The sequence below is a fragment of the Aythya marila genome, assembly GCF_965140915.1.
Source record: "Aythya marila genome assembly, chromosome: 23".
NCBI classification, from domain to species: domain Eukaryota; kingdom Metazoa; phylum Chordata; class Aves; order Anseriformes; family Anatidae; genus Aythya; species Aythya marila.
The window spans coordinates 7,306,360-7,332,962 of NC_139064.1; the positions used below are offsets into that span (position 1 = coordinate 7,306,360).

At 43.5% G+C, this 26,603-nt stretch overlaps 1 protein-coding gene across 4 annotated transcripts in view; it reads right to left on the bottom strand.

The window, feature by feature from the left end:
- Positions 1-413: 413 nt before the first annotated feature.
- PKNOX2 (PBX/knotted 1 homeobox 2) overlaps positions 414-26,603 on the bottom strand; it is an 86,769-nt gene continuing 60,579 nt past the window's right edge. For all 4 annotated transcript variants that reach the window (XM_082777829.1, XM_082777826.1, XM_082777828.1 and 1 more), the window contains 9 exons: positions 22,922-23,061; positions 18,503-18,674; positions 15,245-15,433; positions 8,836-8,968; positions 8,664-8,761; positions 6,757-6,876; positions 4,484-4,560; positions 3,835-4,013; positions 414-2,030 (listed from right to left, as the gene is read on the bottom strand). In XM_082777829.1, the coding sequence (XP_082633955.1) occupies positions 1,780-2,030; positions 3,835-4,013; positions 4,484-4,560; positions 6,757-6,876; positions 8,664-8,761; positions 8,836-8,968; positions 15,245-15,433; positions 18,503-18,674; positions 22,922-23,061 (1,359 nt within the window). In that variant the 3' untranslated portion in view covers positions 414-1,779. The remainder of the gene's footprint in view (positions 2,031-3,834; positions 4,014-4,483; positions 4,561-6,756; positions 6,877-8,663; positions 8,762-8,835; positions 8,969-15,244; positions 15,434-18,502; positions 18,675-22,921; positions 23,062-26,603) is intronic.

Genomic DNA, 26,603 nt, shown 5'->3' on the forward strand with positions numbered 1-26,603 from the left:
TAAGCATAACACATTTCAGGGAAACATCATCTATTTTGGGCTGGGACAGCCATTTGGGGGCATACTGTATATTTGGAAGAGTATAATGCATTTTGGGGGAGAGTCACCAATCTGGGGGGTTGCACTGTTCACACTGAGGGCAAACCACTCCATTTGGAGCTCTGTAGGGAAGCCTCACTTCCCTAAAGGAGGGGTGCATCACTGTTGTACAAACAGGAATCCTTTTTGGGCTGCATCACTCATTTGTGGGCTTAGGGTGAGTTACCCATCTGGGGGGAGATTCACCTATTTGGGATCCGGGTGAATTGCCTGTTTTGCAGGGCGGGGGTACTCACCCATTTGGGGGTTCCTCTTCAGCTCCCCCCAGAAGAAGCTGACAATAAAATACAGCTGCAAAACCTCATCTCTTAGTACTTTATAATAAATGGACATGAATTAATACTAAATTACAATGAATCCTTTATGAAATTATGGATTACATTCACGCCAGATCAGTATCGAAAAATAGGCTTTTCTGCCCATTGCATCACTTTGTTGCTGCAGCTGTTTTTCTGTGGCTGCTGTTTCTTCTCAACTCCTCAAGAGCCAAAAGAAGGACAAAAATGGCAATTGTTGCAGCCGCCCAAGTCCTTCCTTACTACAGAAGGAGAAACCCCACAGTTATGGGGAAGAACCTGCAGAAAAAAACTTTTGTTTCCCCCCCCATGGTACAAAGAAGAGCCCCTGTGTCACCTGGGCTGCTTTTGTCTCATATTCTAAGGCAAAATTTGCCCTTTTACTACCATTCAAAAGTCTCCAAATGACTTGTTTTTGTAGAGCTGCCCTCCCTGACACCTCATTCAGAGCACTTGGGGGTGAGAAACCCAATGTTTTCCTGTGCAGGTGGATGATATTGGGGAGAAATCATCTTTTCAGCAACAATACTGAATTTCCTTCCTCCCGGGCAAAGCCTGGGGTTCACTGTTCAACTTTGGGTGAAAGTATGTGGATTTTTTTTAACCATTTTTTCCTTTTTGGTACCAAAGCACCCTGGGAAGGTCTCACTCCTGGCAGGTTTTGCCCAACTTTGTATCTAGTCTCAGCCCTTAAGGAAAAGGGTGTTTTCTTTTTCCAGATTTGATGGGTTTTTAGCACATAAATTAAAGAGTTCAGGGGAGCTTTCTCCCTTTTCCAGGAAGTCACGTATGGAGTCACCAAATGGCCACAACATTGGAGGTTTGGGCAATCCAGTGGGTCAAGAGTGTGAAACTTTCCTCAAATCTGATCTGAAGCAGAATTTGCACTTGGCAATTTTTTCCCGCCTGCTGATATTTATGCCTGTGAGTGATTTTTTCTGGGGAAGCCTTCCCAAAAAAACATCAGTCCTGGGTTGTTTTGTTTTTGTTTTTGTTTTTTTGCACCAAGAAATCCAAGAGGATGCAGCAGCCCACAGTGAAAAAAACGTGTTACCCCATGTCATCCAAGCATTGTGGGCATAACATCTTCCACTAAAAATGCTTTCCTCACCAAAAACAAAGGGCAAAGGGGGAAAACAAGGATAAAACTTGGAAAACAAAACAAAACAATAAATCCGGCCACAATATGTGCCTTGTAAACGCATGTCCTTCACTTCACGCGCTGGTGTGGTGGCCCCCGTGCTCCCACAGGCAGATAGGGCACCTGTCAGTGCCTCCAATTTGCTTTTCTCTCACCCATTTGTTGTTGTTCTTGCCATTTTTTGCCATTTGGGAGGGGGGTGTTTCTGCTGCCATCAATGATTTGAGGAGGGCGTAGGGGGAGCTACTCCAGTGAGTCACTGTGGTCCAAGCCAAGGTCAGTGCCGGGTGCAGCTGGGAGGCCACCAGGCTCTTCCTCCAGCTCCTCCTCCTCCTCTTCCTCCTCTTCCATCTCGTCCTCATCCTCCTCCTCGTCTTCCTCCTCTTCCTCGGTACCGTCTAGGGAGTCATCATGGACTGCCAGCATAGCTTGCTGCATGGCCATGGTGGCTGTGGCTGATGACAGGGGCTGCAGGTTGTCCATGCCAACTGAGCCTGAAATTTAAAAAACATATGTATGGACTCCCCAACCAACCAAAGGACAAAAAAGTACATAAACCTAGAATAACACAAGTGGAAAACTGTATCTATACAGAATACTCTGTAGGGTGTCCCACCTGATTCAGCCATCCCCTAAAGTCCAAACATTAACATTTTAGCTCATGCATCTTTGCTGAATAACAGGAAACACTCATTTTTTTTCAGCAAGAGGATGTCCAAAATGGTTGGGAAGATCTCTCTTCATCTTTCTTTACAACTTCCTCATCTTCTGTTCTCGTTTTCGTCTTCTCCACCTTTGATGGGCAGAGTCCAAGGGATGAGGTTCAACATGGCCAAGTGCCGGGTCCTGCACTTTGGCCACAACAACCCCATGCAGCGCTACAGGCTGGGGGCAGAGTAACTCGAAAGCTGTGCAGAGGAAAAGGAGATGGGGACGTTGGTTGATGCTCACCTGAACACGAGTCAGCAGTGTGCCCAGGTGGCCAAGAAGGCCAACGGCCTCCTGGCTTGTGTCAGGAATAGTGCAGCAGGGCCAGGGAGGTGATCGTCTCTTGGTATTCTGCTCTGGTGAGGCTGCACCTCGAGTGCTGGGTTCAGCTTTGGGCCCCTCACTACAAGGACATTGAGGGACTGGAACATGTTCAGAGCAGGGCTACAAAGTTGGTGAAGGGCCTGGAACACAAGTCCTGTGAGGAGCGGCTGAGGGAACTTGGGTTGTTTAGTCTAGAAAAGAGGAGGCTCAGGGGACACCTTATTGCTCTCTACAACTACCTGACAGGAAGGTCTGGGGAGCTGGGGGTCAGCCTCTTTACACAGGTAACTAGTGATAGGACTAGAGGGAATGGCCTTAAGTTGCACCAGGGGAGGTTTAGGTTGGAAATTAGGAGACATTTCTTAGAAAGAGTGGTCAGGCATTGGGACGGGTTGCCCAGGGAGGTGGTGGAGTCACTGTCCCTGGGGATGTTTAAGGAAAGGTTGGACGTGGTGCTTAGGGACATGGTTTAGAGAGTAGTAGGGTGATAGTTGGACCAGATGATCTTGGAGGTCTTTTCCAACCTCAATGATTCTATGATTCTTTCTTTTCATCTTCTGTCATCGTCTTTTTTCTTTGGCTCATGGCATCATAGAATCATGGAATGGGTTGGGTTGGAAGGGACCTCAAAGACCATCCAGTTGCAACTCACCTGCCATGAGCAGGGACACCTACACCAGACCAGGTTGCACCATCCAGCCTGGTCTTGAACACTGCCAGGGATGGGACATCCCCAGCTACTCTGGGAAACCCATGCCAGTGCCTCACCACCCTCTGAGTGAAGAATTTCATCTTCTCATCTCTTCTTCTCACTTCGTTTTCTCTTCATTTCCACTTTTCTTTATCTTCTCTTTTCTCATCTTCTCCGGTCTCATCTCTGCTCTCTTTCTTTTCATCTTCTCTATTTGTTTCTCCTTTTCTTCATCTTCTGTTTTCTTCATTTTATCTTGTCTTGTCTCATCTTGTCTCCTCTCCTCTCCGTGCACCTCTCCGTGTACCCCAGCTGATGTCCCCATAGCAGGTCACCCCTGAGGGCCATTCCCATGCCCAGGTAATGGCAGTGCCTAGCACATGGGGACCATGGCACTGCTGTAGCAGTGGCACCATTGTCAGTGCACCTGTGATGGCCAGCTGCAAGGACTTCCTTGCATGGGCCATTCCTTCAAAATGTTTTTCCTTTAATCTTTAATTACCAACATCAGGACCTAATTTAACATGCAGCCACCCCATCCAGGAGGAACAGGGGCCATCTGGATTTGTCCTTACCATCAGGATTTGTCCCCGAATTGCCACCCTGCTGCTGCAGCACTCCAGCAGCAATGGAGTTGGGCCAGAACCGCTGGGTGGGCCGGTGCTGAGATTTGATTTTCTTGGCTTTGGGGGCTGGGTCCGGGTTGCTGGCATCGAGCATGGGTTGTAGGATGCGCCGCCTGGCATTGATGAACCTTTCCCAGGAAGACAGTGGCCATTAAAGTAAGTAACAGTTGTTATAACAATTTTGAGTAGAAACTATAACAACAATGAATTGCACTATAAAACCCTTTCATAAGAGGCTGCTTGGTCCATAAAGCTGTTTTTTTCCCAAGCGATCCGCCCCATTTCATTTGTCTGTGGCATGTTAGGCCATTGTCCTAATTTTTCCAACTAATAATATATAATATAAATATAATTTAAATAATATAATAATATAAATAATATAATAATTGTAGGAGGGAAAATACCGGCTGCTGTATGTTGTGCTTGCCAGGAGAGGGCACTGAGATATTGCAGATGAACATTGCAACCCATACCCATGGTGCTACCCAAGTCAGTCTTAACCAACCATGTTACCCCCACAAATATATTAAAAAGAGACAAAATAGCTTGAAATCTCCAAAACCAATGGGACAACAGCACAGGCCACCACTATGCTCACCAGTTGTTGACTTGCAAGAGGGTCAGGTTGGTTTGGGCAGCGATTTGCCTCTTCTCGTCCTCCGTAGGGTAGGGGTGCTGGAAAAAAGAGATGGGCAGCAAAATGGCATCCTTGTGTGCAAAGTGGCAGCCCCAAGTAGGGGTAAAAAAAAAAAAAAAAAAGAAAAAAGAAAAAAAGCACTTATTCTCCCTCCCTCCCCAAGTTTGGTGGCTTCTTGAACTTGCAAGATTGAAGGCACCACTATTTCCCCAGTATCCTTAAGGCTCTTTTCCAAGGCTTTTCCTTGAAGGAAAAGGAGAACTTGTGCTAGTTTTAGTGATTTTACCACTGTCTTCTAATTACAGTTGGTAAATCTGGGATTTGGGCTTTAAAACCTGTGGCTACTGACAGCGCTCCATGTCTGGTGCAATTGCTGTGCTGAAAACCACCCTGAAATGTCTGCACTGGGATGCTACTAGCATTCAGAATTTCAACATCCTCACCCATCGCCCAGCTGTGCTACAATCTTCCTTTCCAGACCCTAAAATTAATCAAGCCAGCCCCACATGACAGTTTTTGGAGCCCCAAGTCAGCACTGTAAGAAGGGGTATTTCCCAACATTGATTCACATGGCTTTTCCATCTGTTTGCCACCAAAATGGTGTGATTTCCTTCATAAAAACACCCTAAGTTATGTAGGAGACTGCCATCTCACCAGGGCATAACAGATGCCAAGAGGAAAAAAAGAAATAGCTCTTTATTTGCAAAAGCATCCCTAAAAAGTACCAACTCAGCCAAGTGCTCCCAGAGCTGGTTGCATTTGGGATTTCCCAGGGGTGTTTCACTGTTCCTGGTGCCATTTCCTATGGTGTTGTCATCCGTTCCCGCATTTTCAGTATTATTTCCAGCATTTCTTCCTCCTGCTGGTTCTACAAAATTCCTGAACCCAACAGAATGATGAACATCTTGTTAATAGGTTACAAACCTATTTAGGATGCTGGTTCCCTTGGGGTAAGAAGATGGGATATACAGAAAGATGCAGTGACTTGTGCCAACTATCCTCATCATCCCAAGTGGTCAAAAATTGCCTGGTAAAATGGTTTGTGGAAAATTTGCAAAATGGCTTTTAGTCCTTCTGCACTAGGGAACTTCAGGAAAGGGCTTTGAGAAATGAGTGATCATGAAGAAATTTAGGATGGAGTAATCCCATCAGGAAGCTGAAGCATCTTCTGGCCATGACGACCAGACTCAGACCAAAGGTCTGCTACTGTCCCAGTAGCAGAAGAATTTCTTTTAACTTTTTGATCCAACTTTTGAAAGGTCCATCCATGGGCATGTGTCCTAAAATTAAATTGCTCTTCAGTTTCTGGTCTTTTAAGTCTTTTTTATGCTTGCAAATCTGCAGCTCAGCCCTCTGAAGCTCAAGAGATGCAGCTGAACACAGCAACGCCCTTGTCCTCAAAGCAATAAATCCAGAATTTCCCATAAAAAAAAGGCTGGGAAGTTTCCATGCTGCTCCATGTCATGAGTCACCTTCAAGATAGGTTTTTCCCCAAGGTGCTTCTTGGGGCTATCTTCCATCTTGCCATTTCCGGGGGGGGGGGGACACACTCACCCACCAACCTGGATACCATCTTGTAACTCTTTGCAAGTGACATCTAAATAATTTCTTGGCCCAATTACACAGGAAAAAAAGAAAATTTAGTTTTTACCCCTTTTCCAGCCCACGGGTGGGCAAGCAGTCTCCTTGCATGAAAATATCCTGTTTGCATCCTCTGAGGACCCTCTGTGTAGGTACATGTCCACCCAGCAACAATCCCCAAAATGGGTCGATTTTGTGATTTTGTATTTTGGTCAGTCGCCACAGTGCCACAATGATATCTGCAAGGGCAGCTGTTACAGGCAGCCCCCTTTGGCTTGCTAGAAAGGTGTATTTGGGAACTGTTAACTGTACAAAATGTTCATTGACCCATCTGCAAAGATAGGTGAAAATCATGTATTTGGGCTTTTTCCCCCCTTGGTTTTGTTTGCTTTTCCATGCAAAGTGTTAAGGCATAAAAAGCATAATTTTGCTCCTGTGGTGAAAACACTCAAGCCTCCAGTACTCTCAAAATATAAGCAAAGCCACTTTGTGCCTCCAAATACCCTAAATTGAGACAAATCACCACCACAATTTGTACATTTTGTTTGTTTGTTTGCTTTTCTTTTCTTTCCAGCTTGCAAAGCAGCCTTTCCCCACCTCATGCAGTCAACCTGGTATGCCCTACAGGGCATTCCAGTGGCTGCGATGCTCACCATGAGGTGCTGGAAGAGCCAGGAGCGCATGATGTTGGTGGCGTGTTTGGGCAGAACGCCCCGCTTGTTCTTGGACTTCTTGTCCTCGCCATCAAGGAGCGAGGTGAGATCCAGGTTCACCTGCCAGGGAGAGGAACAGGGAGAAATACAGATGAAAATGGCGATCAAGAACCCTAGCCGTGAGCACAACCAGTCCAAATTGGGAGTGTGGTGAGTACAAAAAACAAACCATGGTGAGAAACTCCCCAAAATTGTCTGTTACTCAAAATTTCAATTAAATTCCATTTTACACCAGGATCTGTATCATTTAACACCTCCATTTATTTTTTTACCCAGTGCCGTTTGCAATGAGCAGTTGGCCTTTTCCCAACAATGTGGCACCAGCACAGCTAGGGACCATGGGGCAATGCCACAACCACCTGCAATGTACATTTCAGAAGAAGGACACTTCAAACAAACAAACAAAACAAAATAATTAAAAAGGAGACAGCTTTCTAAACTGTTTTTTGCAGCATGAGATAAAAACCCTGTGATACATTAACCCCTTGATCCTCACGCCTTTTATTCCCATTATGAGGACAAACATGCTCATTGCATGAAAATGTGTTATTTTTAAACATAAAAATAAAAAATAAATACATTGGGAAGCTGCAAGAAAAGTTTTAATGAGGTCATGGGGAAAGAACTGAAATCTCAGTGCTAAGATAAAAAGTTGTTTTTTTTTTTTTTTTTTCCCCAGCTCTTAATCAAAACACTTCTCCTGGATGAATTAAACATCAGACAGGCAGGTCCCTGCGATTCCCCTGGGCTCCAGATGAATAAATCACACCAGCGGCGCAGGAAGAGCATCCGGAGGTGCTTGTCCAGGCCTCTCTCCCTGCCCTAATATTCCCTGCTCGTGTGTTTCTCATACCTCAGAGGGCTTCTCTGCGAGATCCAAACCAGTGACAGTGAAATATTAAAGAAAGAAAGAGGAAAAAAGGCCTTGCAGGCAATAAAACCTGCTGGGAAGGTGGATTTCTTTTTTATTTTATTTTATTTTATTTTATTTTATTTTATTTTATTTTATTTTATTTTATTTTATTTTATTTTATTTTATTTTATATTTTATTTTATTTTATTTTATTTTATTTTATTTTATTTTATTTTATTTTATTTTATTTTATTTTATTTTCCACATGCATTATTTCTGATAGCATTAGGGGGCTCCTACAATTAGGAGTTGCAGGAAAAACAGGAAAAATGTATACAGGGGGATCTTTGCCAATCTTCCCCCAGGGAACAGTGTGGCAGAGACTGATGTATTTTTGCCTAAATTCCTGAGAAATTACAGGGGTTTTTAAGAGATTGTAGATGACGCAGTCTTTCTGGTGCAGACAGCAAGTTGTCCAGATCATTGCTTTATTGAGAGACAGCAGGGAACCCCTGCATGGCTAATCAAACAAGGAGTAGTCATAGAGCAAATGCCTAAAAAATACCCTAAATCCATTAAGTGATGATAAGAAAGGGAAAAAAGGACCCTTTTCATTGCTGTGTGGGACAGATGATGCAGGTGATCTGTCAAGATCATTGCTACATTTTGGTGGATCATTTTGGTGCAGATCCTTTACCCTACACAAAAATCCCCCATGAGAAATCACTGCAATTCTCCTCAACCTGGGTTAAGAAAGGGCTTGTACATGGATGGAAATAAAACCAGTAAACCCACAAAAAAACTTGATGCATGCAGCAGAAGGACTGGATCACCCTTCCTTGCTCATGATATATTTGGGATACTCCAAGGGTTGAACCCTTTGGAATTTGGGGAGAATTTATTCCTCCTCCTTCACCCCCTGCCCAAGTCTCAGCAGTGCAAATCACCGTGGAAAATGGGTAAATCAAGGGAACTGGCATGGGGGTGGCTGTACCTGGGCGTTGGGGATCTGCAGGGCTCCGGGGGCGATGGCTTGGGTGAGGACCTGGCCCTGCGACGTCACCATCGTCACGGGCTGGTACAGGGCTCCACCTGCGGAAGAGAGGGCTCGTGGGGGTGCCGCAACCCCCCCAGCTGGCCCCTGCTGTGCTCCCCGCTGGCCCTACCTGGCACGGCGGGCGACCCGCTCCCGGCACCCATGGCCAGGTTGCCTGGGGGCAGCGCGGCTGCGGGCACCACAATGCCTGGTGGGGGGTTGGACGCAGCCGGCAGTGCTGCGGGTGAGCTCTGCAGCATCTCCTGCGAAAAGAGGGAAGACAGAAGTTGCACATGCAGTAAGGGTTTTGGGTTTTCCTCCTTGACTTTTTTACAGGCAAAAGTGCAGAAGGGGGCTTTCCTTTTGACCCAGCTGGAAAGAAAAAAAAAGACAGAAAAATAAGGAATGGCACTTCGCAAAGCTCTTGCTTGATGTCTAACCAACCCCACCCTTTTTGTGCAGCCACTATTTCCAGTGAGAAAAAAAGTGCACACTAGATGATGAGAAGCAATTTCTCCCACTGTCATCTTCTTTTTACAAACGTCTTTATTTTTTTGTCCTTTGGCTGGAACTGGATGAAGCAGCTTTTCCTAAATGCCAGGTCAAGCACAGCAGAGAGCTCAGAAAAGAAGTTAAACTTTCAAAAAAAAGCACGTAAACAGCACAGGTCTCCAATAAGAGCACCAGAAAATAACAACCAGCAGTTTCCCCTTGCCAGAATAATAATTAAAAAGTGAAAATAATAATAATATGACTCATTTGACGTAATTCTTTGTAGCCTTAAGCTAACTTTCTGCAAAAATGGGCATTTCTTCCCCTCGTACTGTAATGTCAGTATGAACCCCAGCTCCAGCATAGTTTTCACCTGTGAGCTGCAAGTGGAATAAGAACAAATTGGTTATTTGAGTATTTATAGAAACACTTTGGGGAGGAAAGGGTGTCATGATGGGAGGATATGTGGGAATACAAGGCGAAGTACCACGGTCTCCTGGAAGTGCAAGATTTTTGTGTGTTATGCCATTAATATTGATAAAATCATCCTTTCAAAATAAGCCTGAGACAGCTATAGATCTATAATTTTCCCAGCTGTAGTTGAGATAAAAATGCACTTTTTTTTTTCCCAGAAAAATAGGAAGAAAACTAGGATCTTTTCTCTCCCTTTTTGACCCATTTTCCCATTCTGTCTCACTTCTCTGTTGTCCTGCTGTTTCTCAACTGTTGAACAAAATACCAACGGAAGGGATTTTCTATCTTCTTATTTAAACTTCCCCTCATTTTGATGCTTTTCTTCAAGAAACCTATTTCTTGGTCTAAGAAAAGAGAATTTCTCTGGACTATTGACGTGCAAGAACACTGGCAATGCAAATATGATTGGGTCAGAAAAAGCCACAGATCCCCTCTTTCTAGCAATAAAATGATGGAGATGATAATTTGAACACACAGATCAATGATCAATTAATTTTTTTTCATGGTTCTTTTTCACTTTTTTCCCAAGTTATCACTGATGACATCATGATGACATCACCAACATGGTGTTTTTCTTCCTTCTTTTCCTGTTTTGGCTGTCGGCTGTCATGCTACTGCAGTACCCCTAAATAATTGTTGCAAAGGAGACCATTTTTTGGCATGACAGGTCATAATGCGATTAAAAAGGTTTTCCCTGCTTACATATTTATTTATGATGAATAATCCCACAAAGTCACCCTCTCTGCCAGTACACAGATAGTGCTCTTCATCAGCACGGGGCACATTTCATCTTGTGGTTTTTTTTTTTTTTTTTGTTTGTTTGTTTGTTTGTTTGTTTTTTTCCCCATGAAAATGTTCTGAATAAACTCTGATTCTCCTGCACACTTTTGCTGTTAAAATCCCCTGCTCCGATTTTTCCTCCAGTTTTTCCATCAAACTGACTGTCCTCAGCAAGCCCAAAACAATATAACCACTGTCTCCATAGTGTGTTATTTTTATCCTCTCCATTGACAATTTGAACGTTATTTACCTGGAAACTGTGCTGCAACAGCTGCGGGACAATGAATTTTTGCTTTGAATCCCAGACATTCCTTGTAACAAGTAGTTAAACTAATAAAAAGACTGCAAATAGGACCATAAAATACTTGTGATTTTTTTATATCGTTTCCCTACTACCAGAGGAATTTTGAAAAAGAAGGGCTGCTTAACATACAGAAAGCAAAAACCAGTCAGTTTTGATGCACTGTGATGAGGTTTTTGGTAAGTGGCCGTCTAATGAACATGATGGAAGTAGTCGTATAAAACAAAATGGGCTCCTTGGAGAGCCTTGAGAAGCAGTTAGATACATCAAGGGGTGACTGGAGACTTGGATCAGCCTGGGGACATCCAGAGCTCCTCTCCTGGAATTGCATGGGGAAGAAATAATTCAGAATAGATGAAAGTGGTAACGAGAAACTACCATCTCCAGACATAATTGTCATAGCCATTTTCAGCAGCATTCTATGATGACAAAAATTGCATTTTTCTCTCCCTGGAAAGATACTTTGGTGGTGTAAAGGAGAGTTGTCCCAAAATACTAGCTCAGTTGTGTCCAGAAATGAATACTAGGGATTATTAGAAAAAGAATGAGAGAATTTCATGGTGTTTCTACATCAGCACAGTAAAACCAAAGGTACCCAATGGAAGTGGAGGCTCTGCCTTAAAATAAATGTAGATACCTTCAAGAAAATTTAAAATCTATTTCACATACTAATTGCATTGGATTGCAATTGTTCAGCCAAATTACATTATGCTCGTTATTTTGTTGTACTGGAAAATGTTTTATATTTCAGGACTGGAATGTTTCTAGCAATTTTGGCACTTGAGTGTAAAAAAATGCATCACTAGGTGTCTCTGCAGATACATCTTGGCACCAACATTCTACAACTCTACAGCAAAACATGCTTTCTCCAAATTAAAAGTACTTTAATGAGGAAACAGACCTGGTACATATTGCATTGAACAACAACAACAAAAACTTTGTTACAACAAGGCAAGTGTCAAAGGCCAAGTGCCCAAGAGTAAGTGCACTTGCACTGCTTTCCTACTGCTTGTGCTTCATGATATGGCAATTTATTTTTGGGTGGCACACATGCATAAAAGTTTTTTTTCCCCTCCTAAATTTGTGAAATTTATTTGTTCTTGAGTTGAACTGGCGAAAATCTGGATTAGTTGGAGAAAAAAGACACCTACAAGTCTGCCAAGGGAGAGCTGGCCAAACTCAAACACAGGAAATGTAGGGCTTTATCAAGGATGAATGGGTGGATGGATGGGGATAAAAATACGTTGTCTTTAAATAACTGAGAAATCAAGGCATGTCCACCTGGCAAAACTTGGATAAATTAAGGCCTATACAGAAAACACTTCACTGAGTCAGGGCAATCCAACCACCAGTCTCCAACCATCAGAAAAGTTGAGGAGGAAGACAAGAAGAACTGCCATCCTGGCAATGCCCATACAAATGCTGCTAATCTGCTGCAATTCTCACTTAAAACAGGGACTGAAAACCAGAAGATGTAATCAAAATTAAACCTCCTTGGTGGTGCTTTGGTTCCCAATGTGATTGGTTTTGCAGTATATTTTTTCTTGCAAGCAAATGAGAAAGCAATGGAGAAAATGGGGTAGAAAAATATCATTAAGTTATCAAAGGTTTGTGGAAGGCTTACTGCACAGGAAAAAACATTTCACCTGAAGTTGGTCAATGCCAGGAGTCACCTACAAACTTAGTGACATGAGAAGATTTCAGCAACAGAGGAAAAACCTGTTTGCATGATTTGCAAATCATGTACCTGCCCAGGTTCTTTCTCTTCAATGGCATTTTTGCATTTCCAGCAATTCTTGAATTTTTCATATTAAAAAACCCACATAAAGCCAAGCCATGAGCTCTCTTTTTCAGAGACAACAGGAAAATCCAACCGCGAGTTTTCCACAGTGGCATTTTGACAGTTCCATCTGCCGTTTCCTCAGATTCAGTTAACATCCTTGTTATGGCATATGCATCATTTTTTAAGCAGGCTGTCATGTGGTCAAAAACTTTGCACAAGCTTTCATGACTGACCTGGTGTATCTCCTCACAAAATGATTGATGTCCCTCCCATGCTCTGAGAAAACCTATTTTCTTTTCTGAGAAACCTTGTCAATTAATCACATTTCTATTATTTGGATTAAAAACAAAAAATCCTAAATTAGTAGCTGCTTAGGTGTTTACCTACCTGTGGTGTGAGATTACTAGAACAATAATTAGCAAAATCGTCCCACTTGCCATCTTTTAAATACAGATCCCACAGTTCTCAGGAGCATCCCCAGCTCTTAAGACCTAGCTGATGGACAAAAAGTCACAGAATCACAGAATCATCTAGGTTGGAAGAGACCTCCAAGATCACCTAGTCCAACCTCTGACCTAACACTACCAAGTCAAAGTGTGTCCACTGTTGTTTTTCTAAGCTTTATCCATGCTCAATTCAAGTATACTCAAGCTGAAGCTGAACCAGCTGAAGCACTCAGGCACTTGACATTGCTGAGTTGGGTAATTAGAAAAAAATTGCCTTTATATCGACACTGGAATGTCATCCTCATCCAGTGACCAGATGAGATGGTGTCTCCTTCTGGGCTGTCACCATGAATATTTCAGCTGCTGTTGCCACTGAAAATCGTTTCATCCTTGAGCCAGTGTGACAATCCTGCAGCATTTTCTCTCCAATTGCTTTTTTCCTGGGTGAGTTCCCATTTATTTAGCAACTGCCTCCAAGGCCTCACTTGAGTTTCTTAACTTTCCTGTCCTGCCTGGAAGGGAAATGGGGGCAGCTCCATCATTGCAGAAATCTGAGGTGTGCAGCACCTCTACATGGGCCTGATTATTTTCCAAAGACTTGTGCTAATTTTCTGATACGATCCCCACCTCTTTGTGAGGCACTAAATCCTCATTACTTTTCCTGACCGATGCATTCTAATTAGATCAACACTTAAAAAAAAAAAAGGAAGAGAGGAAAAAAAATCACAATAGCCACAGGACGGCTTTCCATCTCATTAACTCCCTCACTTATTATTTTCATGAAAATTACTGATAAAAAACGTGCATCTCCATTTGCTGGGACCGGGAGCTTCGTCGGCTCATATCTAACATCTCTCTCATCACCCGGGATGCGAGCTGTTGCCATGGCAATGCACAATAATAGAAACTAATAAATTACAAACGAGATGCTCGTTGAGCAATTATTGTTCTCTTTTATGCAAGTGTCTTGCTAATTTTGATCATAAGGAATGCTACCATAAAGCAGTGAAGGGATAGTAAGTCCATTTCTAGAGATTATTAGAAAATAGAGAGAAGCTGTTTTTTTAGATCAATGATTAAGTGGTTTGGTGCTCTCAGGAAACCCAAATAAGAAATAAAACTTTTCCATGTTTTCCTTCCCTGTGCTGGGGAAACAAAGTGGCTCTGAGTGTCATACCAGGAGTTTTGATCTGTGCAGTACTTGCAGCTAAGCAGCTAAAAATGATTGTTTTTTTTCCCTTTCCACCACCTTCAAAGTGCCTTGAAAATCCAAAAAAAAACCCTGGCATCTGCCTCCCTTGTGGGAATAGTGCCAAGAGGTGCCTGGCAACCTTCTGGCTAATTTTGAGTTGGCTACCATTATTTCTGGGGGGATTGGGCAACCCCAAGTGTCATTTTCCCACTCAAAAAAATAAAAAAATCAGTATCGGAAAGAGATAAATACCCAAGCAATACCTGATTTTTCTTCCAAATATTAAGGTAAAATCCCCTGTGTTGTCCCTAAAGCCACCAAGGTGGTGGCTTTTTTTAGTTTGGCTATTTCAGTTGATATTTCTGCAGTTCTTGTGCATCTCCTTGTACTTTCCCACTGTGCTTGAGGCACCAGCTGTTTTCTCCTCCAGGCTAAAACTCAAATTATACAAAAAAATACCATGGTGTGAACCTTGATCATGCAGAGAGTGCTGGAGCAGCAAAGCTAAAAAGGGTCACTTGAGACCCAAAATTTGTTGAGATGCCTTGAAATGAAGATGACAATGTGGAGTGAGGAAGTGGCAGAGAAAACTGACGTGTTCCCGTCCCTCCGACCAACAACTGTATTTTTCATGAAACACTTGCAAAGCACAAATGCAAATTTCTTGTCCATTTGCCCATGCATTTGCATGGCTTCTGCATTTCCCTCCTTGTGCATGTTGTTGCTGCGGCAATAGGAGATTAAGCAGAAGTCCTTGCATTGCAGCAGGAGCTGCAAGCATTGGGGCTGCAGCCAAATCCAAACACACACACATACATGCACACAAAAAAGGCCATGAGAAAAACCCACTACAAAACTATATAAGAAAAAAAAGGAAAAAAAAAAATCTTCACAATTTTTGCATGATATGAGCAAGATACCTTTTTTAAAAATGATTTTCCTCAGGTTGGGATGGATTTTAACAAACTTCCTGGAGCCCACGGGAGCTGCAGAGCAATCCCCAAACCTCATGTGACTTGCATGTTGGCCAACGTGCAACGATGGCGATTGCAGGCGATTTTAAGGCGTTACCTGAGGGTGGAGGCTGATGGAGGAGGGGTTGGGGGAGTAGGGGCCCCCCAGGTCGTTCCTGAGTAGGTTGTCACTGTGCATCTTGGTTTTGAGGCAGGTGATGTAGCGGTTGCAAAAGTCCTTGCACAACTCGTTGACCTTCTCCAGCTCCAGGAGGTGGATGCGCAGCACCTGGATTGCCTTCACCATCTGTGCACGGGCACAATGGCAGAGTTTAAAGCATTTCCATTCTCAACAAACCAAAAAAAGCCAAAAAGATCAATATTCTCACCCGAAGTCCATCCCAGAGCCCATCCTTCTGCACTGCTGCATTTCGTTTCCCTCCACACCCCTGCTATCTCTGTGATCCCAAGAGGTGAAAATTCACAAAAATTACCATTGCCTTCATGGGAATTTCTCCCAATGCCCAAAAAAAAGTCTGATGCAAAGCCCTGGATGTAGAAATGCGTTTGGTTATTCTCCAGAGGCCACTTTTTCTAACAAGATTATGGGGCTGCAGCACTGCCGTAAGCTGTTGCTGGTGCAAAGCCTGGGCCTCATTAAAACATACCCCATAAACATTAAAAAATTTACACATGAAACATTCCTCTTGCCAAGCTGAAACCTTAAGTTTTACAGCCGCTGTTTGAAATCTTGCATAATATATAAAATTTCAGCTATTCACTCCGGGGCAATAAATCCAGTTTTATGTAACAAAGAGTCTTTGCATTTCAAAGGGTTTTTTTAACTTGCAAATTTTAGTGGTCATCTTTACAAACTGTGAGTTGCCGAGGTTGGGAAACATCCCGAAAAATCCAGGGCCAAACTCAGGTAGCAGCTCCATGATGGAGAAACCCAATTTTTGGTTTGCAAACAAATTTCAGGTGTGGCCAGCATTTTTCCCTTTTTTATGCTTTTTCTGTGCTTTTGCCCTCCTCTGTACTTGGCACAGGTTAAGTGCAAGGTGGAGGTGTCGCGCCCCACCTCTCCACATCCTCCTGGGGCTCATGGCCATGAAAGTCAATATTCAAGGGCACAGGCAAAAAGACCTGACACATATATGTATAAAAAATAAATCTCTCAATTATCTCAGCTCATTTGCTTAGGGTCTCATTTTATGTCCCTGCTCCGCTGCGCCGTATATCTGTCCGGATAAAGAGTTACAGTCCAACGGCGTACGTGCGCGGGGTTGTAAAAAATACAGATGCTGAATTAATTGACTGTGTGGCACTCGGCAGCTGATTGAGTTGATAATGGTGAGATCTGACCTTTTTCTAATTTCTAATTATGTGCATCTCGGCAGTGAGGAATACATGACTCTTATTCTAATGATAGCTAATGCCGCTGGCCTTTTCATCCCCACTTTGCCACCACCGATTTCCAGGGAATCAGTGGCGTTAAAAAAAATACAAAAAAAAAATGACAACGCAAACTGATTTTGGATGGGGAAAAGCCTGGCAAGAGTGTTGCCTCAGGAACAGGTGGAAATGTTGAGTTTTGAGCACTGCAAGACATTTTCATCTGAAATTCCCTCCAGTTGGTGCTTCCCACCAACAGAAGTGGTCCTTCCTCAGCATCCCCATCCATCTCTGCCTTGCTGGAGGCCATGTGCACTTAGGGATTTGGATGGCTTTGGAGAATTTTGGGGGACTGGGTCAGAATATATACATGTATATATAATTTATATACATGTCCTAGAAACAAGGCAAATGTACAAATATGCACATATATGTGCACATGAATATAGACATATCCAGTGGTGCAAGACATACATGGGATTGGTGCAAAATTGCCACAGGCAAATTGCACCATGGCAGCAAGAGATGCTACCAAATTAAACATTTATGAACCCAAGCCCATCACTTGTGTGTTGTGTTTTTTTTTTTTTTTTTTTTATTAAAAGAAGCCATCTCTGTGGACACATCTCCCACACTGACCATTTGCTGGAGATGTTTCAGCCTGATACATGTGGGAATAGGTTTTCCTCCTTCATAAATTTTAATTTTGTTTAGCTCCAGCTGGCTCCAACTCTGTCACTCTCCTTTTGCTAGATCGTTGCACCCATTTTTATCTAATTTAATTTTTCTTTTTTGGTGCACCTCAACATTTGGTGCATGTTCATCCTCAGGATCTACATTGGAACAATCCAAAATGTTGCTTTTTTTGTCACTTGTCCCAGAGCAGTTTCTTTTCTTGTCTGTAAGACATGACAAAATGAGCTCAGTAATCTGCAAACAGAACTTTGCACATCCCATAATTTTTGGAGGGGCTAAGCCAGTCTGGAGTAAGCGATTTCACAAAGCTCTCCTCCATGAGCTGAAATTTGGCCCAAAAGATGCAGTATTTTAATCCATTTTGAAAATACTTGATTTTAGGAAAGCACTTGTTTTGGATGTGCATTGCTTGCTCTTCTTTCCCTTGTGCCAGGTCATCAGACAAACTGCTTGTGAATTGCATTTTGCTTCTTTTCTGTTGGAAATCCCTCTGCAATGGGTCCCAGGGGCCATGTCATCCCCCAGAGAAGGAGTTTTGCTCTTTGCATCATCTCAGGTGGGTGAAATTTCTTTTTTTGACCATAAAACCTGCTTGTGGAGCACTGGGTGAGAGTGATAGGACAGTGCTGTGATCATGCCCACCCACATGCCTGCCACAGAGACCATGTATGGAGGCTTTCCAGAGAAAGTAATAGGATTTGGGGATGTTCCCTAAGTCCCTGCAAGAGAAAAGCTCCATCCAAAGCACAGGCTTCTCAGGAAATGTTTCTGGAAGGAAATGTAGATTGCTACTGGGGGGAAAGTACCAAAAACAGCCCAAAATGGCCCAAACCTTTGATATACATCTCCTTTTCTGGAAAAAAAACACTCTTATTTTGCCCTGCTTGTTGAACAAGAGCTGCTCATGAGTGAGCTGAGGTGGTGACAGACAAGAAGGTGGACGGCATCACATGCTACACCAAAAAGAGTGACTCCTGCAAAGACTTTTGGTTTAGGGGCACAAACCAGCCATCAAGCTTGGCTGTTTCCAGATGCGTTGATTCTGTGGTATCTGTGCAAGAAAACTAGTCAAAAATTGGGCTGGAGTTTGTTCTTGCAGAGGATTTTATAGAGAAGGTCTCAGAGAAGGTCTCAGAGAAAAATCTCTCAGGGTCTATGGAGAACATTGCCAAGGTGGCCACTGCTACAATCAGATCCCCAAGTTGTTAGGCCCCAGTGACACATTCCTCATCCCTACCCCTTCCTCAGCCCCCCAGGCCATACACCAAGCCCCAGCCCCCTCTACCAAGTTGTCCAGCTCTGGGTCATCGCTGAAGAAGGGCTTGTGCTCCTGCTCCTGCTGGTGGACAAAGTTCTCGATGTCAACGTCAAAGCTGGCCGAGGTGATGCACTCAGAGCCCTGTGTTGCCTGCTCACACTTCTCAAAGAGCAGAGTAAGCAGCGGGAACAACGGGTGCCTGTGAAGGACAGAGAAGATCCCCCTATAATGTCAACTGTTTTAGGTCCCCCATCTGCTTTTACCCCACATCACCTATCTGTTCCCTCCCAGCCTGTAAGAGCCCGGTACTGCAAACCTCACTCCCAAGCCAATACTGACTGAGGTCCCTCTAGACCTTTTACAAAATTAAAAAATAAAAATTAAAAATAAAAATTGCAAAATGCACCATCTTCTCCTCTAGGCACGGCTTCTCGTGACATCTTGGTGCTTCACAGCATTTCACCAGAGTCACCTGTTTCAGAATCGTTTTGCAATGGGCAAAAAGCTTTGGCTTTGTGGCAGTTGTCTTGGCATTGGCTGTCATCCTGATTTCTTCATGCTTCAGGAATTGACATCTGCACTGGGATCCAGGCCAAAAGGCACCCAAAAATATGTGTCAGTTGGAGATGATGGGCAGGGAAGGGCTGGCATTTCTACACACGCACGATGTCTGTTTATGCCACAGATACCGCTCACTTCTGCTGCATGGGTTGCTACCCCATTGAGAGGGCTCTTTTCTCCTTCTTCAAGCACATTTGTGTCTACACACAAAGGAGGAGTTGGGCCAAATCTCTCTTCTTTCTCAACACAAGACCCCCTTCAAAAACAGGCTTGCCTTCCTGTTTGTGAATCCACAATTAGCTCTAACAATGACACTAATCTGACGCAATATAAAATGCAAATATATGTGCTACACCAAAACATGTGGCAAAGCAGGTGATGAAGACCAGGAGTTAGTGCCTCCCTCAGGGAGCCTCTCCAGCAGTGCAATTTTAAAAATATTGAAGTATTTGAGGCAACTTTCAGGAGAGGAAGGCAAAAGGCTGCTGCAGGGATTGTTCCCTTCGCCCTGTGTGCAGCAAGGGCACCCCAGTTATCCCAGTGCAACAGGGTTTGCCTCCTGGTCTCACCTCCTTCAGAAAAATATTCTGGAGGTGCCTCTAATACATACAGCTCTAAAAAGTGCTGGGCAAAAGAAGCAATTTTGGCCCAAAGGAGAGATGATTACGGCTCAACTCCAGGCTTCCTGCAGGTCTCTTCCAAACCAGAGTCAGGCGAAGGGGTTAAACACCTCGGCTAAGTCTTCATTTGCAGCTGCTAATACTGCAGCATATTATGGTCTAATCTGGCCTGATCCTGGTTTAATGCAAGATTCGCCAAGGCTGGAGAGGATGGGGAGGGGCTGGGGGGGAATAATTCCATAATTTCAGCCACCCCGCTGGGGCTTAGCTGAGGGATATGAACGGCAAATTCCAAGCTGTGGTATGAATTACTGGCCTTATGAACCCATGGCTCGCAGCAGATGCCATTTCAAAAACCAATGAGGAAGGAAATGCATGAACCCACCCTGCGCTAGTGAGTGAAATTATTGTGTGTGTTTTTTGGTGGGGGAGTTGCATATTTAGCCCCTTTGCTTTGAGGATCTGCAGGTACCAAGGGTACCTGCATCCCCGTACTCTTATGTATTAATGATTGACCTTCACAAATTTCTTGCAGTGCTGGCAAGATGGGGAAGCAATGTGGCTGAGGGTATGATGGTTTGATTTTTATCTGGAAAATAATAATAATAAAAAAAGAAATAAATAAAAATAAAAATAAAAACAAAACAAAACAAAGGTCGAAATGCAAAACGCCCAGGGGCAGGTTCAGGGAGAGCATGAAGGCCCCTTTTTGAACAGTCTTGAGGACCAGTGAAATTTGGATTTCTGCCATGAGCTGGGTGCTAAATTGTTGCAAATTCTTTTTCCTTTTCCATGAAAAAAAATATGTATTTTTCTGCATTTCTAGCCATCCTGTGGCTGCCAAATGTAGGGGAATGGTATGGGCACCATGGGGCTTTGGCATTTTACATCTGGATCCCACCCTCACTGTGAAATACGGGATGGATATCCAGGATGTATGGGGAAACAGGGGTATTCTCCACACCACAGATGTTATGGAGGCAGAGATTCAGCCCTGTGGAACTGGGAAGAGTTTGGGGGTAGAAACACCTGCTTTGGCAGAATCTGCTTTTGCAAAAATCTGTTTTTTTGGGAGGCAGTCCTCTGGATCTGGCCCCAAATGTGGTCTGTACACAGCTCAGCTGCCTGCCTTCCCAACCCATTTGTGCCCACCCCAAGCCGAGAGGGAATAAAAGTAGAAGAGCTTGTTCCGCAGTGGCACGGAGCAAATAAAAGGGCTGAACCGGCCTGACATTTTCCTGCAGGAGAGAGGTCGTTCGCAGCCACTAATAAAAAGGATTTGACACGGGCTAATAAAGAGAAATGAATTCCTCTAATGGCCTAATTTCGCACATTCAGCAGGGCGCTGCCTGCGAGCTGGCAGCGGGGCTGCGACGCAGGCACAGAGAGGGCAGCACAGCACAACATGCACTCGTATTCTTTCCCCCAGTGCCAAAATCCATTTTCTTTTTCTCCATTAAAAAGAAACAGTCTGCAAGGAAGCATGGACTTGTCCTGCTTGGAAACCCAGTGCACAGAGCTCACAAGAGCAGTTTTCAGTGCCCATTTCTTTGGGGCATCATCTTTTGTTTGTCCAAACCTTAAGTGATGCTGCTGGGGACCAGTCCCCACAAAGATGCTTGGCTGTCACCACACAAAGCAGGGAGGGGGTGGATTAGTTTCCTTTTTTTTTTTTTTTTTTTTTAATGGGTGATAAAACTCCTGCTAGAGCATAAAACCTGGTGGTGACTTAGTGGCCACTCATCCATTGCCTTTTATATTTCCCGTTGCATTTTCCTGGTGATTTCCCTCCAGGTTCATTGACCAATGTGTACAGCCATTGCTTTCTGCCTTTGTGTAATTACTGAAAATTAACAAAAATCTATTGTTTTTGGTAGAGGATGCAGTACTGGGAGCATGGCATGTAGCCAGCTGCTAAAACACCTATTTGATATCTAATTACGTATACATACTCTACATGAAAACTGTATAGGTTAATATTCAGATTTTGCACAGGGCTGGAACCCCCCAGGCCATGTATGCAGCAAAACTGGTTCATTCAGTATGCTTTTATACATAAAAACATGCTTTTGGGGCTAATTGTGGCTGGTACCCAAAAATGAGTACCTGGATTTGGATGTCTGAGTCTACACATAGTACCAGCCAAGATGCCGCCTGCAGTTTTGTCACCACTTTCCCATGTAGGAAACATACCCAAAATGGCATGTATGGCATTTTTGACCCATCAGATTAAGGCTGTTAAAACTCCAAAATATTTTTCAGTTTTGCAATAAAGCCACACCCATGAATGCTGTGGAAATTCTTCCTTTAACCCAGCAGAAACTCATTGCACAGCTGCAAAAGGAAAAAGGTGTTTTTTTCTTCACTGATCCCTTTCCCTTTCAGGGCATTTCGGACTCACTATATGTGAATATTTGGAGGTGAAATATTTTAATTTCTTAACTTCCAATCTGCAGGTTTTGGCTCAGGAGCCCCCAGAACCTCCCACAGGGCCCATGTGGCTCCACACATCCACGAACCATAGCTCTGGCTGTTAACTGGGTGTTACTCCTTAACCTTAAGCCTTATATAAGCCTTATTATATTAAAAGATTATACATTATTGTTATATAAGTACTGTATACATTATAATATTGTAATTAATTACATATCATATATAATTACATTACTTATCATATTACTTAGTACAATTATCCTACATCATTGCTGTATACATTATAGTATGATATATTATTATCCCCACAGTGACAAAAAAGCAGACCGGAGAGGCCCAGGTGTAGTTGCCTGAGCACTGTACGGATGCACAAACTGCATGTTTCAGGTTAATGTCTGTCTTTGCTCCTCCTGAGTGCTTTTTGTGCCTCAAATCACAGAGTTTTGCAAAAAACACCCGATTTGGAATTCCTGGAGGTGAATATTTCTCGGGGGGGACAGGTGCTGCTGAACATAGGAGATCCCATGGTGTTGCAAAACTAGTTCCACAAAGAAGCTCCACCACTATGCAGTATTATTGATAGCTATTATTGCTAAAAAGGAGCTAATTGCTAATGAATCCATTCCTGTGCATTAATTAATGTGTTTGAACATTAGCAAGTTAGTAGTGCATTATAATAATTAATGCATCAGTGAGTTGCTGCATTACCCAATGCGTTAAATCAATGCATTACTGACTCAAGGCATTCACGAGACTAAGGAATACATTAACGAAATAATGTATTCAGTGACGCACTAAGTAATTAATGCACATTGATGTTGGCTTGCATCACCTGTAGACGGCTCGCTTGTCGGCCTCCAGCTGCGCCTGGGGGTCACCAGCTGCAGTGGGCACGGGCGTGTTGGCGGCTGCTGGTGTGGTGGTGAGGTGCACAGGCTGAGCCTTGGTGGGCTGCTGGGCTGTGGCTGTCATCTGGGAAGGGAGGAAGGGAGGAAGGGAGGAAGGGAGGAAGGGAGGAAGGGAGGAAGGGAGGAAGGGAGGAAGGGAGGAAGGGAGGAAGGAAGGAAGGAAGGAAGGAAGGAAGGAAGGAAGGAAGGAAGGAAGGAAGGAAGGAAGGAAGGAAGGAAGGAAGGAAGGAAGGAAGGAGGGAGGGAGGGAGGGAGGGAGGGAAGGAAAGAAACACAAAAATGGGGTTTATTGCACTTCTGCTCACGTTGCCCAGCTTGAGCATCGCTGAGTTTGGCAGCAGGATTAGCACTTATTCCACTTCATGGGGGAAATACAGTCAGACCTGCAAGGGAGAAAGCTTGATGTCTTCCTCAGTGCACCATGAGACAGCAGACACGGGGGTAATTTGTTAGGGGGAAATGCAGGTGCTCTGACCTCCTCTCCACAGAAGCACTCAGAAGTCCCTGATTAAATCAGCTGCAACATTTGTCTCGTGACTGAACAGAGGTTGCTCAAAGCAAGAAGGTGTGATTCTCTAGACACACAGGCAGTCTGCTTTCTTCAAAAATAATGGGAGCCTCTTCCAACTCTCTGGTGCGCTGAGCCCAGGGATGAGTCATTTTAGCAAAGCAAGCAGCCAGACAGAAAAGCAACTTTTTTTTTTGGTTCAAAACACCTGTCTTTATTGCCGATGCAGTCCCAGAAGGCTGCTGGGACAGGACGCACAATGCACCAGGGTTGAAAATCTACCATTAAAATTATGTCTGCTATGTAATAAATGGCTCTGCTAACTAATGACTTGCTTTTAAAAAGTGTGCAATTATTTTAGTTAAATAAATGTGAGTTTAATATGTGAAACGAGTCTACACCAGCACACATGCAAATCATTTCACATCCTCCTAGCATCACCCCCAAAGCACTCCCAAAACATCCATGCCCATGTGCACAGGATGTGTTTCCTCATTTGCACATGCTTGTGCACACATTTAAGGGTAATTTCCACTTAAGCTTAACATCGCATTAGAGAAATCTGCATTGTTTCCTGCCAGACTGCAGATGGGTCTCACATACACCATGCAACATGTTGCTTTACAAGATTTGGTTTTAAAAAGTAATTAAGAAAGCCTGGGGTAGAAGTTCAATCTCTTTGGGTTCAAATGCATCAGCACCCCCAACTCTCCAAACTTGTGCTGTTCTTAACTCAAAATCCCAGTGTAAAATTAATGCACAAAGTGGATGCTTTACCTGCTCTAGTGCTGAAATTCTGTAAAAATTAGCATTTGCCTGTTTTCCTCCATAAATCTTCTATCCTCCCCCAAGCTGGGTAGCAAAAAGAAGCCTCTGTGTCTTGCTAAATATTTTATATATGTTTATAAAGACTTGTGTGCATATGTGCAGATGCCCATGGTTGTCTTCAGCAAAACTCACCCTTATAGTCAGGGTCTTGGCATGGAAAAGCAGATTTCTCACCTTGTTTAAAAGCTGCGTAAACCCATGTTGGGCCCAACCTACGGCACCCGTTGGTTCTAAAATGTTTGACTTTAGTATCTCCTGCCTGACCTTTCACTGCTGCTACGGCTCTTTTTAATCACTGTTATTGTTCATAACTCTGAAGTTTGGCTCCTGTAAAGTCACCAAGCATCATGTAATTTCAAATGCTCACAACACAGAAGTAAGCTGCTGGACTGCCTTGATTTCCTTCCGTCTTCTCTCCCCTGGGAGAATACATAGTTTTGGGTAAAAAAGTGGGGTTCACCCTACCAGTTTGGGTTTCTGTCTTCTTTCTTCCCAATTTGTAACTAAAACCAAAATGCAAATATTGCATTTGCACAGCGCACAGCGCTCTGGCTGTGCCATTAAATACCTCCCCTTCCTCTTTTCTCATTTTTCCCTTTTTTCCTCCTTGCTAGCTCCACTGAGAATTACTTTACATTTTTTGGGGGGGAAATGGCTATTTTTTTTCCTTTTCCCCTTTTTTTACTTTAACATTCATTTACCAGGACGTAGAAGCCCATTTCGTGTCCTCGCCGGCAGTTGGAGCCCCAAAATCCTGCCAAGTTGGCTGTTTGCAGCTGAGTCTGCAACTAATTGGGCTATTACTCACAAAAAAGCCTCCTCTGCGGCTGTTTCGAAGCCATTACCTCACCTTGGACTAAAGAAAATAATCCCCGTGCCTAATGCAACCTCTGATGAACAGCCCGGCCGTGCCAAGTCGGCAGAAAAAAATAGGAAAGGTTGCTCCAATGCAAGTGTTTGCAGACGGATGGGGGTGCCGGGCAGGGAGGAAGCCAAAAACATGGCTGAAAGGGGCTTTACAGGGATGAGAAGGGAAGAAAAACGCAGCCAGTTTCTGTCCCAGGAGCATGAGTGTCTCCATGGTGGGAAAATGGGGAGAAAATGCAGAAAAAGATGGGAAAAAGGGTCTGGATTTAGGTATAAGTGTAGGAAACAGAAAAAAATGCAGATAGGGATGTCATGCCTGCATTCTCTCCTCTGAGATGTCCTGCCCAGTAAATGCTGGAGTTTCGCACACAAGCTGCATCGGTGCATTTTTTTTTTCTTCCAGAAAACAGCCAAAAATATGCATGAGAGAAAAAAAATGTAAAATATCCCCATGCTTTCGTAAGCCTCCTGGTTAAAGCCAGGGGTGAATGCTGAGCTGAGGGAGCATCAGGGATTTCTGCAGCATCACTTGCTGCATCACCTCCCAGTTATATTCATATTTATATTATATTCTTCTTTTTTTGGTTCTTTAGGAAGAAAACGCTTTGCCAGAACCAGTGGCTGCTAGCCTGGCTCCCTGTCCGTGATCCAGGATGTCTTGCAGGTAACTGCAGCAATCCTTTTTGCTTCACTGTTTTGAAAACTATGGTCAAAGTAGTCCTATAGTATATCAAGTCCTGAAAGCAACCATGGTGAAAGTCTTCAGGTCAAGGCAACCTGCTAAATTGGCATTATTTAACTTATTCATCAGCATTTCACAGTGAAATTTCTCAGCGTAACTGCGTGAAATCCATATGCCATTAATGCTGGTTCCAAGCCCAAAATGTGCCAAGGACACCAGTGTGTGTGTGTGTGTGTGTGTAAGGCTGATCCTAGTGAAAAATCGACATCTCCACCCAATGTGTGTGTATGTGTCACTGATCCTAGTGAAAAATTGACATCTCCACCCAATTTTTAAGCTCCAACAACAATAGAGCTTCTGTTTTTGTTTGTGATATATCAGACACCATCCACAAAACACTTTTTCAGGACAAGCCTTCTTTCATCAGTTTCTGTGATTAAAATGAGAATGTATTTTTAAAACAACCTCTTTTTGCTAGCTATATTTGTCCAATTTTGACAACGAAATGGCCAATGACTTTCTGTTGTTTTTTCTTTTTAATTTATTATGGCAAACACATGGATTTTTATGCAGACTCCCTATTTCCAACAGGTAGAGTCACTTGGCGAGCGTGATCACACTTGGTATAAATTATGCTCTGTGTTATATGCTGGTAGCAGAACCAGGTGATTATTACAGCATATTTTTCCTCTGAAAGGCAGCTTTTTCCATCACTTCTTCA